The sequence below is a fragment of the Colletotrichum aenigma genome, assembly GCF_013390185.1.
Source record: "Colletotrichum aenigma strain Cg56 chromosome Unknown KSG_Cg56_contig02, whole genome shotgun sequence".
NCBI classification, from domain to species: Eukaryota; Fungi; Ascomycota; class Sordariomycetes; order Glomerellales; family Glomerellaceae; genus Colletotrichum; species Colletotrichum aenigma.
Genome location: NW_023500908.1, coordinates 1,845,364 through 1,863,193, shown reverse-complemented (window position 1 = coordinate 1,863,193; position 17,830 = coordinate 1,845,364). Strand labels below are relative to the sequence as shown.

At 51.1% G+C, this 17,830-nt stretch overlaps 6 protein-coding genes across 6 annotated transcripts; 3 read left to right on the top strand and 3 right to left on the bottom strand.

Moving 5' to 3' along the window:
• Positions 1-2,102: 2,102 nt before the first annotated feature.
• On the top strand, positions 2,103-3,400 carry sirQ-2 (Short chain dehydrogenase sirQ; the record flags this gene model as incomplete). The annotated part of the gene is made up of 3 exons (XM_037317787.1): positions 2,103-2,397; positions 2,457-2,587; positions 2,636-3,400. 3 exons carry the CDS (start codon positions 2,103-2,105, stop codon positions 3,398-3,400), a joined length of 1,191 nt encoding a protein of 396 aa, XP_037183880.1.
• A 151-nt stretch (positions 3,401-3,551) lies between these two features.
• CTS1-1 (Endochitinase 1) lies at positions 3,552-4,832 on the bottom strand (the record flags this gene model as incomplete). Its single annotated transcript, XM_037317786.1, has 2 exons — positions 3,552-4,632; positions 4,693-4,832. The coding sequence occupies 2 exons, from the start codon at positions 4,830-4,832 to the stop codon at positions 3,552-3,554; spliced, it is 1,221 nt and encodes a 406-aa protein (XP_037183879.1).
• Positions 4,833-6,251: 1,419 nt separating this feature from the next.
• On the bottom strand, positions 6,252-7,934 carry VHT1 (Vitamin H transporter; the record flags this gene model as incomplete). Its single annotated transcript, XM_037317785.1, has 3 exons — positions 6,252-7,425; positions 7,479-7,537; positions 7,593-7,934. The coding sequence occupies 3 exons, from the start codon at positions 7,932-7,934 to the stop codon at positions 6,252-6,254; spliced, it is 1,575 nt and encodes a 524-aa protein (XP_037183886.1).
• A 3,310-nt stretch (positions 7,935-11,244) lies between these two features.
• CGCA056_v002526 (uncharacterized protein) lies at positions 11,245-12,681 on the bottom strand (the record flags this gene model as incomplete). Its single annotated transcript, XM_037317784.1, has 1 exon — positions 11,245-12,681. One exon carries the CDS (start codon positions 12,679-12,681, stop codon positions 11,245-11,247), a length of 1,437 nt encoding a protein of 478 aa, XP_037183885.1.
• Positions 12,682-14,626: 1,945 nt separating this feature from the next.
• On the top strand, positions 14,627-16,691 carry ARS-1 (Arylsulfatase; the record flags this gene model as incomplete). Its single annotated transcript, XM_037317783.1, has 4 exons — positions 14,627-14,966; positions 15,081-15,238; positions 15,307-16,275; positions 16,332-16,691. The coding sequence occupies 4 exons, from the start codon at positions 14,627-14,629 to the stop codon at positions 16,689-16,691; spliced, it is 1,827 nt and encodes a 608-aa protein (XP_037183888.1).
• Positions 16,692-17,192: 501 nt separating this feature from the next.
• Positions 17,193-17,784, top strand: CGCA056_v002524 (uncharacterized protein; the record flags this gene model as incomplete). The annotated part of the gene is made up of 5 exons (XM_037317782.1): positions 17,193-17,278; positions 17,345-17,370; positions 17,418-17,527; positions 17,583-17,608; positions 17,664-17,784. The coding sequence occupies 5 exons, from the start codon at positions 17,193-17,195 to the stop codon at positions 17,782-17,784; spliced, it is 369 nt and encodes a 122-aa protein (XP_037183887.1).
• Between the last annotated feature and the right edge of the window lie 46 nt (positions 17,785-17,830).

Below are 17,830 nucleotides of genomic sequence, written 5' to 3'. Positions count from 1 at the left end.
CCCGTGCCCTCAGTCAGGAAAAAGAGGCAGTGCTCTTTTCTTCAAACTTTATGGTCATCTGGTTGATCTAGCTTCATTCTCACAGCTAATCGCGCGCAACGTATCGCCAATCTTACGCATTCGATACGTGGAGTCGCTCAATTGCGGGGGCCAAACCATTTCTAGCCATCTGCGAGCCGCCGTGGCCACCGTGGCCACCGCACGCCGTTATACATAATAGCAAGGCAGGTCTCGTAACGCAGCCTATGCTGCGTAGAACGGACTGACGGCATTGCACATGTATGGAGAATGTGTGGTCCGCGATGTGGACGCTGCTGGCGTCTGCAACCAGTGAGTCGAGATTGCCTAACTCGGCCTAATCTCTTGTTGGTAGTGAATAAATCCCCTGTTTCACCTGAATTTGGATTTCATGTTTTCAAACGCCAACTGTAAATATTTGACCATCAGTTTCACAAGGACCCGGGGGGGGGGGGTTGGGTTCCATTCTAGAACCTGCAGCCCTGCTTGACGAAGTTTGACGGGCACTGATTTGTGATCCATACTTACAAGTGCTCTGGTATGGAAAGCCGAGGCACAGGCATTAGTCAGCTGCTGGAGCTATGGGTGAACTGAAGCGAAATCCTACAGGTGCCATGATGTAGCTTCAACGGTATGGAGGACGGGTATTGATTTGTGATCATACTAACAACTGCTCTCATAAAGGATGCCGAGGCACATTCGAAGGAAGGTGAAATGAACATGGAAAAGGAGACTAATCATACATGCGTACTGAATCAAACTCTACTTAACCAAACTCTCTCGTCACCTCAGTGCCTTTCAGCCCCGCAAGGTTAACGGCCTATCTGCTACGCTCTATCCTCGGCTACCTTCTAGACTGCGGAGGCCGTGATGGACTTTCTACCGTTGAAATGGCACGAGCGAGCTGTGCTTCGGTCTTGGCCACCCTCTCCTGGAGCTGCAGCAGCTGTTCATTGCGCGTGCGACGCTGTCGACTTGATTGTAACTACAAGGTTGGTTGAGACGTTTCCAACGTCTAAAAGCCGATGAATATAAGTGTTAGCGTCACTTCCAATAGTTGGCAGGCCCGCTCAGATGTGGCTATCCCATTCCGAGGTGGCTACACGAACCCGCACGTCGGCAATGCTCTGTTACACCGTACTTGGCGCTCCTTAAACCTTACAGTTAGACACAGCCTTGTGCAGCGCCCATATGTAGCGAAATGGCTGGATCTCTTGCCTGCATGTCTCACAAGCATTGCGCGCCGAGGATGAGCTGTTGTCCTGCATCATACCTCCCGAGCTTGTCCTCGTCGAGCGATGACGTGACAGTCTGATGGTGGGTAGTCGTCGTCCTTGCCGAGTCGTGAGATCGGCGGTGATTGATCCAAGAGGGCATGTAAAGAATTGCTGACCTGATGGTGAGAAGGGAAGCAAGATTGCGGCGCAGAGTCCTGGCGTCGGCTGTTGAGGATAAGGGCTATGCGAATAAGGAATGCTCAGGGCCGATCAGTGAGACGCGTATTGAATCCCTTTCCTAGGCAGTGAACCTGTTGACAGCTGGCGAGAGCTGTCAAGTAGTAGACTGAGCTCTCAATGTTGAGCATTGAAAGGACATCCGCACACCCCAAGAGGAGTACTTAAAGTGTCTGCTCTGCCAGTAAAGCCTGTAAACGCCACCGAAGATTCGATAGCATTTGTTTTAATACCAGAATATGATAGGTTGATCGAGTTCTTGAAGCTAGAGACCAAACTCTGGTTCGGTTGCCCGCGGAGGGCCGGGGTAGTATATTTTGGACACGGTAATGCAATAGATGAATTCAACGGAAGTACAGCAGGCTTCGTTAAAACCCTGTGTTCAGAGGCGTTATGACGAACTATGATTCATAATGGCTCAGCGCCACTAGCGCATTAGATTAATTGATAGGCACTGCATCGTGCCCCTAAGCTCGTTTCGTTGTAGAGCGTGGGCAAGCTGCTTCAGCCTCTTTCATTCATCGACTACGATTTAAATAAACTCCAACAAACCAACATCCGTCTCTCGAGGGCCCGGACCTGCAGCGAAAGTTGAAGTGTTCAAACAAAGCTTTTTGAACAGTTTGCATCATGTCGAACCTCAACCACGCAATAGTCTTCGGCGCAGCTGGCCTAGTCGGCTGGTCAACCGTGGAACAGCTGCTCTCCAACTACCCCGCTGAGGGATTATTCGACAAGATCACCGCAGTGATCAATCGCCCGCTGCCCGAATCAGAGTTCTACTGGCCACCGGAATCTACGACCCGGCCCAGGTTGGAGATAGTTTCCGGGGTAAACTTGATGAACGGCACTGCCGAAGACTTATCCAGACAACTGAAGGAGAAAGTCCATGGGGTAGCTGACGTCACCCATGTCTTTTACTTTGGTAAGAAACCTTTCCGTTGCGATCGATGGACTAAATCCGTGTTCCTGACAGAATCATAGTATTCAAGGAGGTTAACGACGATCATATTCTGGAGTGCCAGACCAATTGCAACATGATGCAGCGTGTGGTTGACGCCATCACATCTTTGTCGCCTGGGCTAAGGTCCTTCATCTACCCTAGCGGAACGAGAGTACGTAGAGACTACCCAATAACAGGACCTAGCAACTGATATTTCTAGGGGTATGGCATATACGTCCCCGGAGGAACGTTCCAAGCTCCACTGAAGGAGTCAATGGCGGACAACCTCCCTGGGGACTATGCTAAGACGGTCGCCTATCCCTGGTACAGGCAGCTTCTAGGCAAAGCTAGCGAGGGCAAGAGCTGGACGTGGACAGAAGTGTGCCCGGATGCGGTTGTGGGTTTCACTCCAAATGGATCCGGGTGGTCTCTTGCTTTGCACTGGGCTCAGTACCTCTCACTGTATGCTCACAATCACGGCGTTGATAGCACAAGGGAGCCTTCGGTAGAGGTCCCGTTTCCTGGCAATGCAGCAGGCTACAACAGCCTCTTCACCCCGGTGTCTTCCCGCACACTGGGCCGCATCGCTGTTTATGCTTCGCTAAATCCGGACAAATGTGGCGGAAAGATCATCAACATGGCTGACAGTGAGAAGCCGACCAAATTTCGAGAGATATGGCCACCGCTTGCTAAGTGGTTTGGGCTGAAGGGCGTGGACCCAATTGAGGGTGACCAATCTCTGAAGCCCGGCGAATACATCAAGAAGCACAAGTATGTCTTTGCGGAGAAGGGCTTCCCGAAAGCCCCTTCATCGGGCGTGGGTGCCGGAGCGTCTCAACTTGACAGCGTGGGATACTGGCTGTCCTTTGACCGACAGCTCAGCCTGGGGCGGCTCCGTTCTGTGGGATTTTCGGATGAGAGAGATCCGACCGAAGGGTGGCTAGAGGCATTTGAGAAATTCAGAGAAGCTGGTATTATCATGTAATAGTATTTACAAAGAAGTGAAGTTATTTGTTTCCTGATTAACGAACGGGCCAGATCCCTCTTTCCACATGGCTTGACTGCTTGCTTATCACACGATTTTTAGTACGGTCCTGCCACCATTCCTGTGCTGCAACGATTGTGTTACCAGTCGCCTACTTGGGCCCGGTTGGCTTAGCGGTGTTGGAAGTAGCGTTGCGTCCCTTCATGTTGTTGCGGATATTGTCGTACTTTGAAACCGGGTAAGAGATCAGGTTCTTGGAGCGATCAAGCTTGCCCATCCAATCTGCCATATTGCGGACGATGCTCTCATCTCCCATTTTGTCCCCAGATGCTTCCCAAAACATGGCACCTCCGAGCTTCTTTTTCTTGATGTACTCCTGCTTGTACAGGGCACTCTTCAGATCATCATACGAGACCAATTGCTGCGTGCGATTATCGTAGGAGTAGGTTGCCTTGACCACATTGTCCCAGACAACCCTAGATCCGGGGCGGGGGAGATCCTTGTAGACAAAGATACCGGGCTGGGCTAAGGTTCCGTTTGGCAGGCCGCGGTACGACTGTCCCATGCCCTTGGTGTTACTGAAAGCACGGCCGTACAGCGGTATACCGAGGTTGATCTTTCGAGCAGGGATCCCGGCCTTCGTGTAATCCTTCACGGCCTTGTCAATGCTGGCTCTGGTGCTCAAAGGGGTCTTCTTGCTGGTGAAGACATTCGATTGATGGCCAGTAGTGTTCTCCCACGAACCGGCAAAATCGAAAGCCATGAGAGACCAGAAGTCGAGCGACTTGTCCATGCCTTTAAAGTCCAACTTCGCGTAGTTCTGATGCCCAGCCGGCGCGGCGGAACCCAGCGTAAAATGATAGCCATTCGCATACTTTGCTGAATACTGATCGAGGCCTACTCGAAGCTCGGACAACAGCTTTACGGTGTTCGCACTCGTCTCGGTGGTGTTCGGATACTCGTAGTCAACGTCCAACCCGTCTAGGCCGAAATCGGCGACCATCTTCACAGAAGAGGCCACAAAGTTGGCTCTGGACTTCTCGTTTGCGATGACCGGAGCAAACTTAGGGGACCAGTTATATCCGCCAATTGACATGATGACCTTCAATTGCCTGTTGGCCATTTTCTTCATGTATAGCTGCTTCACTAAACCATAGGCATTGTTGCCGGGCTCCGACACCTTGTCTTTGCCAAAAGACTTTCCAGTGTCAGCCCACGGATCGGATGATACCCTAGACATGTTAGCGTCACTGAATGTGCCAATATGATATATCGCTACCTGCGTCACTCACACGGTTCCATTCGGCAGGATGTCCGCAAACGCGTAGAGCACATGCGTGATCTTGTCGATGGGGATGTTATCAGGGTTGTATCCAGCGCCGTATATGCTCCAGTTTGTAACATATAGAACATTGCGGTGCTGTCCGTTCATAGTAGTGCTTCCGTTGGTGGGATGGCTGGCGTTCCTTCGTCCACCTCCGCCCCCCGCGCCTCCTCCACCGCCGCCCACCCCTCCAGGTTTGTTTCCGCGCGAACCACTGCGCGAACCATCAGGCTTGCGACCCTTGTCTCCTTTGCAAGCCTCGAACGGGAAAGCGAGAATTTGTACTGCGAACAGTGATGCGATAAGTGTGGAGAGCCTCATGATGGGTGCGTAATCTGAATATGGCCAATATTGGTTACCGCCGAAGCTCACGAGAAGGCGGCGTCATAATGAGAAAAGGGGTGACTTTTCTTGGACTAAAAGAGGTTTTCGACCATGCAGAGGCGAGTAGATTCCCCAACAGCCAAGAAATTGAAGCTCTACAAGCTTTGGGGGGACGCGAAGCTCTCCCGTTTTAAGCTTTTCAGACAGGGAAGTAGCAGCTATCAAAGTTTCCAAAGGGCACATCTCCCGCTCCTCCATTCGAACCGACGGGCTGTCACTGAATGCCACGGATGCAGTATCTCAGACCTACCAGTCGGAGTATAACCCCCAGCGATGATAGTTCATCTGCACATTTGCCCTCCGACCTGTCTTTGGCGTTCCACGCAGGACAGTTGGAATAGCTCGCGACGTTGCATTACGGTAAACAATAATCAGGTCCCAAATCCTCCTGAACTTATTCTCCGTCGTCCATATGGCATGGAGCGTTCGACCTTACCCCTCAAAGCTTGTTGCCTAATTCCCCCTTGTTCCGGCGGGTTGGTAATCGCCACGCTAGAAAGACCGCCGTTTTACAAACCGCACTATCCCTCAACGGCTGACGACACTTCAACTATGTTCGGCGCACGAGTCACGCATCCCTCGGAGACATGCGCAGACTCACTGGCCATCGTTCTCTGGCAGACGTCAAGCATATCATCCCAAGTAAAGGAGGGGTAAGGTGCGAAACATTGACGCGCCCGCTGCCGAGGCCAAAATGATGGATCCAGAACCAGCCATCGGAAAGTCTGCATCTGCATGTTGAAATGCACGAAATTTCGTCGACATACTTCCAAGACACACGAAGGCCATGCAGACCTCCCAAGGCGAACTTGGAGTTTGTTGAGGAGCGCCATGGGAATATGATTTCGGTGGATTTAAATCGACAGATCTCAAAAGACACCGGTTCCTACTGGCTGTGGCTACGGTAGAAGATGCATCCTGCGTTAGTGATGACGAGTAGACTTTGGTTCCTGTGTATCATTCAAGCATGTTGCATCAGCGTGGTATTCTGCAGCCCAGATGAACCAGGGCAAGTACATTTTTCGAACGGTTATACGACGTAACTTCCCTTGAAGGAGCATGTACTGATATTTGAGTGATGAAGCCTTGGTCGAAAGACTATATATGCCGCGGAATTAGGAAAATAACCACGGAAAGCCCAATCTAAAGTTCCTTGGCAATATTTGTATTAGCCGCTTTCGAATCAGTTCCAGCTTGAACGGTCTCTGCGTCCGCCAGCTTGGGATTCTCCCCGTCTGAAGAAACATCAGCGCTGAGGGCGGGGTCATATCCATACTCTGCCATCTCCGGATGCCGCCTGTCCCACCACAGCATGCCGAGTTGAACCAGGATCGTGGCGACCGTGAAAGCGGTGGTAAGTGGGAATCCAACGGGATATCTGGGTGCGTCGGCAACGCGGAACGCCCTCAAGGGAATCGTGGCATGGCCGATGTAAACAATAGTGACCGTCATCGCCACAATAATGGACCGAGCCTCCGGCTCCTTGCGGAGAATCTCCGCCATCCATGCCATGAGTGAGGGGCTGCCGGCATTGGTACCGTAGGTTAGGAAATAGAAAGCAAGAATAACTTTATGATCGGAGGGCCATCCGCAGAGCACAGCCAAGCAGATGCCGTGGGCGGCAGCTGAAAAGACGCTGATTTGCCAGCGCCAACGCTTCCAGTCGGAAAGCCAATTAAGGCCGACGTTTGTGACGATCTGCAGGGCGTATCCCCCGAGAGGCAAGATGTTGACCTGGTACGTGTCATATACCCGGTTCCCGGCTGCGTCCTTAATGCTCTCGAGATACAGGACGAAATACGAATTGGCGCGATGGGCCCAAGCTCCGAAGGCGAACGAGAAGAGGTAGAAATAAGTGATCGGGTGGACAATGAGCTTCCGCAGCTTCATTTTGAGAACGGATGCGGGGATCCTCTTGGAGGTGTAGACACCGGAGTTGCCCATGCGCTCTCGTGCAAGGCGCTTCTCATTCTCTGTCAGGTAGAGGGCGCGAGTGTTGGCGGGAGAATCCGGGACGGTGACGAAGGCTAAGAGACCTTGACCGACCGTGACGGCGCCGGAGATGATGAAAAGCCACTGCCAGCCGGCGAGACCGTGGACGCCATTCATGTCGCGGTACAACGCGGCTTGGAGTGCACCGAGGAACATGGCGCCGGCGACGTCGCAGACTGTGAAACAGGCCACGCGAACGGCGAGCTCGGCGGGGGTATACCAGTTGAAGATAAGAGCAACGACACTGGGCCAGAAGGCGGAAGAAAACAGGCCGAGGAAGAAGCGAAGACCGAAAATGGTTTGAGCGTTGGGTGCCTTGTATGTGCTGCGTGCCATTCGTGAGTTTGGGCTCAGGGGCAAAAGACAGGGAGTACTTACAAGAGCACCAGCAGTCCCCAACTCATCTCACAGAATGGGAGAAACATGGACGGTCGGAACTGTCTTGATGTTAGAAAAGCCTCGATTGTAGACAGCCTGACGCCAGTTGCATACCCTCGTCTGAATCAATTGGCCAGGCACGAGGCCGAGGGCGTATCCGATGGAAAAATACGTGTTGAATTCGACCAGTTCGTTTCCGTACAGGCTCAGAGACTCTCTCATGCCCGAAACGTATGCCTGCGTCGTCGCTGACTGGTCCATCTCCTTCATGATGCCTGCAAGGAACATCCATGCCAGCAGCATCACATCCAACTTGAAAACGAGCACATTGCGCGCGTTCCGGAAGTACGGTATGACCTTGGAAATGTGCTTGAAGATGCCCTCTTCGGGAGGTCCATAGTTGATAGGGTTATCAGTCGACGGTTGGGCCGTTGTCACCGTTCTTAGCTCGCCCATGGTGGCCGCCTTCGCCTGTTCGTGACGACAAATTGCCTACGAAGCGTGCGGAGCTAAGAAAGCGGGGGAGGATCGACGGGAGAGATGGTCGCGATAACATCACAAAGAGTAAGGGCCTGGGTGGGCTGAGGACTTTAAGGTTATATACACGTCCAGCCAAGGTTGCGTAGTATTAGCAAACGTAACAGCATACGATTCATGTAAGCTGGCGGCCGAAAGAAAACCCTTCTGCATGAAGCGATATTCCAATGTCGCGATCTAAAGATTTGCAGCACCATCCCGCGCCCACGTCCCATTCTGCTTGTTTTCCAAGGACGCCAAAGTCTGGGCAAACCCCACCAAGCTTTCCGTTCTCTGCGATTTCAGATCAATTCCCTTCCGTCGGTGGGTTCGACCTCCAATCATATCCGGCGCCAGGGTTCCGCGCCGGTGGGTTGCGGGCGAGGCCCCGGGTGGCGGGGAAAATCGGGGATCAAGAAAACTGGAGCGGCGTCGGATTTGGGCCCAGATAAGCCCTGCCGCAGGCGATTGCGTGACTGAGGGCCCAGACTGCGACATCTGTGAACCGTTCCTTCAGTGCTGCGGGATAGCTGGTTCCTCCCCGCATGAGGAAATTTTTGTCGGGTTGTCGGCGAGTCGGCGACAATGCGATGAGACATAGCCAGGAGGACGTTATCGGTCACTCAGGTTGCTGCATTGGCGATGTCGGATCGCGGCCGCTGTCAGAAGACATTGTGAGCCGCTTGTGACGCTGATATCATATCTTTGGATGTGAGTCAAAGAGAAGAAGACCGCTGTATTATGCATGAGCGGTTTGTCACTGTCCGCTCTTTCTTTGGTTTTTGTTAGATAATAATTGGCAGCTGCTTAGTCGCTCGCCAAGACTGTCTGCGGAGACACGATAAGCTCGACAAGGGCAAGAATCTCTATGGAGTCTCGAAACTCAGGAAAGGACCTGTTGATTTGATATAAAACAAGAACCATTGTATTATGACCACTAGTAAATAGTTTGGTTATCTACGGTGCATTGCAAGCTTCCAATCCGTCATGGATTTGAAACCTAAGATGATGAAGACAAGACAATTCGTGGAATAGTATCAATAATTGAGCGACTGGAGGGAGCACTTGTCACTGTTGCGATGGAAGAGGCTAGCAACAGATGTTTTGAAAGTGCTATCAAAAGAAGATCCAAGGCTAGGAGACTCGTGTGTCATGGAATACTTAGATGCCATGGCTAGTGCCATAGACACCAACAAGGCCGCTAGGCGTGAATGATGCCAAAAGTCCCGACGCCCGTACAATGGCCGAGCAGCCACTTCTCAATATCACACATGAGCTGATTTCTGACCTGTAACGTGTCGTCGAAAAATACGCACATATTGGGAATGAAGTTTCGAGTAATTGTAACAGCCTTCATACGCCACCATGATAAGATGCTTCTCCTGAGGAATGTTCACCGTGGGCATCTCCACAGAATTCGAAAAGGGGTCATAGAGTTGTTCCAGTGTAATACGACTTTGGCGCACGAAAGGTGCTCATGTTTGCTTTTACGGGGAACGCTGAGCGAGAACCACGCGTGGGAGCAGAATCAGTGGCTTGTAACTGAGACATGAACTGGTAGTTGCATGAGCTGAAGACAGGGGTGCTTCACGAAAGCTGGCTCGGAAAACCCGAACTGAGGTTGTTTGCCTGTCGTGAACCGTGTCGCCGCACTGGTAACTCTCAGTTTCTCAGAAGGAGAGACAAGCCCACATTCCTGAGATCTATCGACAACATTCGGAAAATCCGGTCCAAAAAGAAAGATAGCTAGATGCTATGTTACCCGCCAGCCCGGAACCAAGGCACTGCTCCCAAGACCATCACGCGCTAGTCTCAATGATTGCCGCAACACAGCGAATCATACCCGGCCTGCATTTCTTTTTCGTAGTCTGTGCAATCATCAACACTGTCACCGCCAATGAAACCCCGACAGCCTGACTTGGGCACCTTTCGAGTGGGACGATGTTTCTCCTATCCCTTGATTTGTGGCTGGAATCTTTGAAACTGTCTCGGGGACACACGAACTGACAGGGTAGACACGCAGTAGCGCACGTGTTGTGCAACGGGGCGGCCAGGCGCCACGCGTGCATTCAAATATCTCTCCCTCGCCCACACGTGGCACCCTGTGCTATTAATCTCGAACTTCTCTCCGTCATACACCGTTGTCGTGCTGCCAAACCGGTCAATCAAACCGCCAAGCCATCGTTTTTTGCTTGGGGAATCATCATTCATTATCGCCTCCGCACAAAATGCCATCAAGAAACCGACCTGACGATGTGGACTACTCCTCCCTCGAGAGCGGGAACAGACAGCAGCATTCGATGCTTGAAGTGAAACCGAACCATTCCGAGAACCGGCCTTCTACAATAGATGTGGCTATTCCTATTTCAACAGAAATGAAACCGCAGCGGAACTGGCGAACATGGTGGCGAAGATATTGGATCTTCGTTCTTGCTATGTCGATTCTCATTGTCGGCGGAATAATAGCAGGGGCTGTTGGGGGGATTACAGCTGCAGAGAAGACGAAGACGGAGGGAGATTGATTTCGAGTCTGGTTCAAGATACAAAGAGTCAAGGCTATTCGTGCAGACGTCATCATGTGAGTATTTGTGCGCATCCTCCGGCAACTTGTCAGAACTAATTACGACAACCAGTAGATGCGTTGTCGCTATCACCTACCATGCCGAATTGATTCCATATTCATCAAGCAGCAACTTTTAGCCTTTCCAGCTTCAAGGCCAGCACAGCGGAATAGGATGTCAGGAAGGCGGCTGTCATGAAACATCACCCTCGTGAGCATAGACGGGCTGGAGCTTGCGAGCCCTTTGCGTGCATCCACCGACCGTAAAGGGCTGTGTACGGGTCAACGTGACATCCTCTTGATATGGATCAGGAAAGCTAAAGCATGACTGGTCTACACCAGCAGCAAATGAAGAGAGATGGCTGGAAAGAGGCGCCTCGATGGCATGGACGACCTCGTTTCAATTGGGGGGAATCAAAGGAGGCAATTCCCATTCATGGGGGCAGCTGTGGCTCGTAGTAGTACAGTGCCTGGTCGCTCAGATCATGATCAACGCAACTTCTAAGCCAAGGATTGGGTAGGCTTTGACAAGTACTTGTACCTGCTTCAGTAGCTCCACATACGCGGTGGTCCTTAGCTTTTATGGTTCAAGTATTGACATTCTCATATCCCTGCAACACTTCACGAATGTCCGGGTTACACCTGTTACGTTACTATGTGAGCCATAGTCGAAACTGAACGACGACTGCTTCATGTGACCCAAGTGAACGTTGCACCGTCGCCAGAGGAAACCAATACTTTACCATCTCCGTTGAATAAGATTCGTCCACCACCTTTCTCCATGGCTGTGACTATGCTGGACGAAAATGTCCAGACCCCGTCAAACTCAAACCCCTCTCCAACCAATATCATTACCCATCGCGGGCGATGGATGTTTTCCAATTCAAAGTTGTAACGTGGGAAGGTCTCAGGGTTATGCAGGCGGTGAAAGTCCTCATTTTTGACATCGCTGGCAAAATACCCCATTTCGAGATGAACGCCTTGGTACATGACCAGTTTCAGCTCTCGCAGCACAGGCATACTCCGTACGCCCTGGGCCAGGGAAACAAGCAGTGGATCAAATGTGCGGCTGTCAAAGGTGTAGCGGAAAAAGCATTGTGGGTAGTTTCCATCCTCCCTGAACCATGAGTGGTCTGGGATGTAATCTGTTGCGTCGGAGTCTTGTGAGTCGAGAGCTGCCAGGCTCTCCTCGGTTGATGGTCTATCGTTATTTTCCCACGCGTACTCGATGTTGCCCGTAACTAGCCACTTTCCATCCGGAGTGGCGGGGATGATCTCGAAGGATAGACGTTCCAGACGTGGCCCGAAAGAGGTATCTGTCTGAAAGGCCGATGGTGCAACGATCCAGCCGCCTCGAAATGACGCTTCACGTAGTTTTGGGAGCTTGAGCATATCCCGAATGGCCATGCTCAAATCGTCTTGTCCTTCAGAGTTTGTGAGCACGTCGAGGCCGAATCTTTCGTCATCTGGCGCACCGTCGTAAAGTCGGAGTTCGAGAACCTCGAGATCATCGAGAGACGCATCCCGCATTGCATCGGCGAGGGCGCATCGGATTTCTCTCCGCTGGAACATGTACCGACGAGTTGGCATCGTAAGTTTGAACGTAAGTCGGCGTAGAGCGGGTAAGGATTTGGTCAGGACCGCCAATAAACTGGGGTGCAGGCGGTATTGGCCAGTTTTCACGTGAAGATGAGAGATGACGCAGACTTCTGGTAGCAGTCCCGAAGAGAGCAATAAGCTCTCTTCCAGACCAAGATACTTTAGATCGTTGCGAAAATACCAAATAGGTTCCCCGTCGTGAATATAGTCATCGTATGAAGGCGGTTGGTAGGACGACACGAGCTTGATACCGCTCTCCTCGCCAGCTTCGGATGCGGAATCCCAAACGTGCAGTCTCGTGAATAGATCGAGAAGTGCCTGTGTGATTGCGACACTGTTTGCAGCGGCCTCCTTCCGGCTTTGAAACTTCTTGATACGCTTTTCGCTTATGGGCGGCAGAAGAATCTTGTAATGTAGAACCCTGACTTGGGCGCGGCGCAAAGGGTCGGAGAAGTCTTCGTCGAATTGACGCAATGAGTCACTGTCGCTACTGAGTTGGACGGACTCCGCCGGGGAAGAGGTGGCCATCCTGTGGTCTGCGCGTGGGACCTTCTTGCATGTTGACTGATGGACGTATTGTTTTGTGATGAAAGGAATCGAAAGAATATGTAGTTATGCTCAACAACCCCTCACGCAGACAGCAGGGGGAGCAATTGATGCTTGATGCCTGTCCCGGGCCAAGCCTCCGGAACAGGCTAGATAACTTGCGAGAAGATCCAACAGCGAGCGTCAGGCATCTTTGCAGGATGCAAGCGACATTTGTGGGCAGCAGGAGATGTTCTCGGCGTGTAGTGTTGGTTCTTAAACCAGTAGCACGAGGTTGTTGGAGGTTGATAAGGGACAAGATCTCCACACTAAACCTTGTCTTTAATTTCATCTCAACGGGAAAGGCTTGGTGTGTTGCTCGACCATCAATTATTGGCTGAAAGCATTCACCCAAAAGAGAAGAACACAGCGCTCTGTAAATCAGGCATGTCTCCCACTTCGAAATCTCCATGGACATCTCAAACCGCGTTCAAATGACAACCGTCCCTCCACTTAATTCATATCATTCAACAAATATTTGAGCAGTATCATGTTTCTGAAAACCATGTACCACCGTGGTTGCATATAGTCCCTGAGAATCATGTTTGCGGGCTGTGCCACACTTCGCCAACGTTAGTGCCGTTGAAAGCACCCCGATACTTGGCTCACTCTATTTAGCTTCGCCACGAATATCTCTGTATGGAAGTTGGTGTAGAGTAAAAAAGATAGCGGGGCTAGGTAAGCAACACAACGTGCCGTCCTGCACTCAAAGCTCATCCTGCTGCCCAAGTAGAAGACCGAGTTGCAGGCCACAAGGCCTAGGGCTGCTCTAGCCTCGTGCCAAGCTTTGAATATTCTGAAAGCGATGATGTTACTTAGTTGAAGCATGGCGGTGTGTAATACCGTTGAAATAGCATACGAGCGAACAGGGTTCGAGTGAGAATCACTCAGATCACACTGCGTGCAATTGAGGAGTTAGTCAGTTGACCTTTTCGCAACAGCAACTAGACAACGGCTAGATCATTGCGAATATCATGATGGCGTAAATCTTTCGTAGAGTAAACTACAAAAGAGGAGATCCAATCTCTGTTATGACTGTATTCGTGTATGTGTATATTCATATCTATGGTTATTTCCTATTCTCCTGTTTCTATACCGCTGAACAACACGGTGGATGAATGTTGTTCGAGACGCTGCTTACACAGTCTATACCCAACGCAGAATTAATAGCGCTATCCTGTACTCATGGTCAAAGATATCACATAAAGAGTACCGTGCGCTAGAATCGTCGGCATGACATATGAAAATACCATCATCACCCATTCACAAGCATCCTCGATAAGTAGTCTTGGAGAATTCATGATGCCTTTCAATTATGTCGAATGAAGTGCGCGAGGATCGTTCATGCTTCAGAACACCTTTCTGCTTCTCCTTAGACGTCACTGAAACGTTTGAGGTAGAAGCAATGATTGATGCCGACATCTGGCCTCTGTTGTAGTGCCATGAGTACATTGAAAGGGGATGGCCAAGTCCGACGCCGTGCCTGTTTTCATCAAGTTTTGCAGGGACATCAGTTGCGGTTGCACTATGTCATCCAACATTCGCACTCGTCACATGACTATCCTGGTATTGCATCACAGTCAATCAGTCTTGACTGAGGTTCGCAGCCACATCGCAGACCCATGGTTCTCCGCGGTCGGTGGGGGTATGTGGATTTCGCTGTTGCGATACTGGGGCCGGAGCACGTCATCGGAACTCGCTCGCCGGCCATTAGCGGTAGATAACATCCGGCGAACAGCATCTCGGGTCGGGTCGCGGGGGCTTAGTCAGGCTCATTGTAGCTTAAGTTTCAAGTGTACAGACAAAAATTGACGCTTCTCTTGCATCAAATTCAAAACGTCCTGGTAAATTAATTGGGGTTAGAGTTCTTTTGAGTTTGTCTTTCGAAATGCAGCTACGGTCGTCAATACTGGCCTCTGCGGCCCTTGTGCTCTCGAGCAGCTTCGCTACTGCGGCTAGCGATGCTCAGACTCCTCTCGTCGGCCCGGACCGGGATCCCATTTCATCATCCTCCCGACCAAACATCGTCTTTGTTCTTACCGATGACCAAGATCTTCACATGAACTCTCTCGAGTACATCCCTCTCATTCAAAAGCGCCTCATTGAGCAGGGAACTCTCTATAAGAAGCATTTCTGCACTACCGCTGTCTGCTGCCCATCACGAGCCAGTCTTTGGACCGGCAAGTTGGCTCACAACACCAATGTGACGGATCTCAATCCTCCCTACGGTGAGTTGCCCCATGCACCGATCGGTTGAGCTCAGGCTCTGGCGCGCATGCAACAAAAATCTCAGGTTGCACCTGTTAGTTAGTTTGGCAATGGTTATTGACAGCACTTTACAGGCGGATTCCCGATTTTCGTGAAGAATGGTCACAATGAGAATTATCTGCCGATCTGGTTGCAAGATGCGGGATACAGTACTTTCTACACTGGAAAGATGTTCAACGCCCATACTGTTTGGAACTACGACAGTCCTCACCTGAAGGGTTGGAATGGATCCGTACGTTGACCCAAAACTTGATGCAGACCGCGGATAGCGAATACTGGCCCGTTTCTGACATGATGTAGGATTTCCTCCTTGACCCTAACACCTACGACTACTGGAATGCCACATTCCAACGCAACAAGGACAAGCCAGTCAACCACCTGGGCGAATATTCAACCGACCTCGTTGCTCAGAAGGCATATAAATTTCTCGATGATGCTGTTGAAGCTGGCAAGCCTTTCTTCCTGGCCGTAGCTCCCATCGCCCCACACAGCAACGTGAACTCTAGCGTCCTTCTTCCTGTAAAGGGACCGGACGATGACGTTCCCGTTTCCGACGACAAGTTCAGGACCAGTATTCCAAAGGCTGCCAAGAGACACGAGAAGCTTTTCCCCGACGCCAAGGTGCCGCGCACGGAGAATTTCAACCCGGACAAGCCGTCCGGCGCTGACTGGATTCGTCGCCAGCCTAAGCTGAGTGATGAGAATGTGGAATACAACGATGAGCACTACCGAGGTCGTCTTCGTGCGCTCCAGGCTGTTGACGAGCTTGTTGATGGACTGATCGACAAGCTCGAAAAGCACGGCTTGCTGGACAATACCTACATCTTCTACACGACTGACAACGGATACCATATTAGCCAGCACCGGCTGCAGCCCGGAAAAGAATGTGGTTATGAGACGGACATCAACATTCCGCTGATTGTCCGTGGTCCTGGAGTTCCAAAGGGAGGCATCACGGAAGCTGTCACAGCTCATGTCGATCTCGTACCCACCATATTGTCACTGGCAGGCGCGCCTCTCCGGGCAGATTTTGACGGGGCTCCCATTCCATTGTCGGTAAAAGATCTTGCCGAGTCTCCCTTGACCCGCGAACACGTTAACGTTGAGTACTGGGGATGGGCCATCACCGAGAGCAAGTTCGGCTTCAACGGCGATGACACCAAGCGGATCTTCAACAACACCTACAAGGCTTTGCGTGTTGTTGGCGAGGGTTACAATCTGTACTATTCTGTATGGTGCACCAATGAGCACGAGCTCTATGATATGACTGTAAGTTTGACACCTATCCATGTCCTTTGGAAGAAGGCTGACCATACCCTTCGCAGACCGATCCTGGTCAGCTGCATAACCTCTTGCACAACGATGAAGCTGCCCTTGCAGCCCGTGCCACGGTGCTAGGATGCCCTCTCAGGAAGCTCATCCCAAGGCTTGATTCTCTTCTCTTCGTTCTCAAGTCGTGCAAGGGTTCAACATGCTCCCAGCCGTGGAGAGCACTTCACCCCCAGGGTAACGTCGCTAGCCTCCAAGAAGCCTTGTCGCCGAGGTTCGACGAATTTTACGTTCAGCAGGCGCGTGTTGAATTTGATCGTTGTGAACTGGGTCACCTTGTTGATGCCGAAGGACCCCAGTTTGAACACGAAGGGAACGTTTACTGGCAGGGAACTAAGTGGAGTGATTGGCCGTGATAGATTCGGGCCGATGGTTAGCATATTGGAGAACAACACTAGACGTAAAAAAAAAGAGTCCAAGAACTCAGAGACATGCATTACGGAATGTTTAACGATAGTTTCCGCATCCATTCCGCCCGCGTTCCGCTCTAGCGCCCGTGGTGGAGAAGATCAGACCATGCCAGCGCACTAATCACGTCGCGATAATGCCCACATTCCCCCTGCCACGATGTGTCTTTCCCCTCTTCCCCCGCATGCCATTTGTGTCTGCGGAAACAAGTTTCGCTGAACTAGGCCGGAGTTAAAACCATAAGCTCGTCATGTTGATTCCGTAATAACTGACTCAGGAATCTGATTCGTCATCGAAATGTTAGATGGTCTACCCACCTGGCGGATTTAAGCCAGTGCGCGGTTCCCCAAACTCATCGACAACAGCAACATTCGGCGAAGACGGAAAGTCCAGAGAAGCCGACGGATACACAACAACTACACGCATACATCTCAATCAACTAAGTCAGTATGGACAACTACATTGGTCATTGTAACTGTGGTTCCATCAAGGTGGTGTTGAAGAAGAAGCCGGAGCAAGTCGTTGTTTGCCATTGGTGCGTCAAGCAACATGATCCTGCGCGGAGAAAGTGGAGAGACTGACATCATCCCTCTTCACACAGCTCGAATTGCAAACGTGCGGGTGGCCGTAAGCTTCTTTGACAACTGATTAATTGCGTCAACTGATATTGATAGCATTTTCCATGAACCTTTTCATTGACGACGGCCAATGGGAAATTGAGGATGAAAAGAAGACTCTGTCAGAGTACCTTGACCACAACACCAATTCCGGAAACACGGTGCACGTGAGTAGACTTTAACGTGGGAAAGAATTACCTGTCAATTAATCTGGTCGTGCAGCGATTCTTTTGCAAGAACTGCGGGAGGTGAGAGTGTCATTCGCCCGGCTAGATACTATTACGGTGCTAACCACCTGCAAAGCCCCATCAAAACGACTTCCCCTTCCATCCCGGACAAGGCTCTGATTAAGGCGTCCCTGTTTGATGACATACCCACCAACAAGAAGGAGGTTTACTCCGAACAGGCATTACATTGGAACTAATAGCATGAAGACGCCGATATACATGTTCTAATTTGGCTCGTCAGCT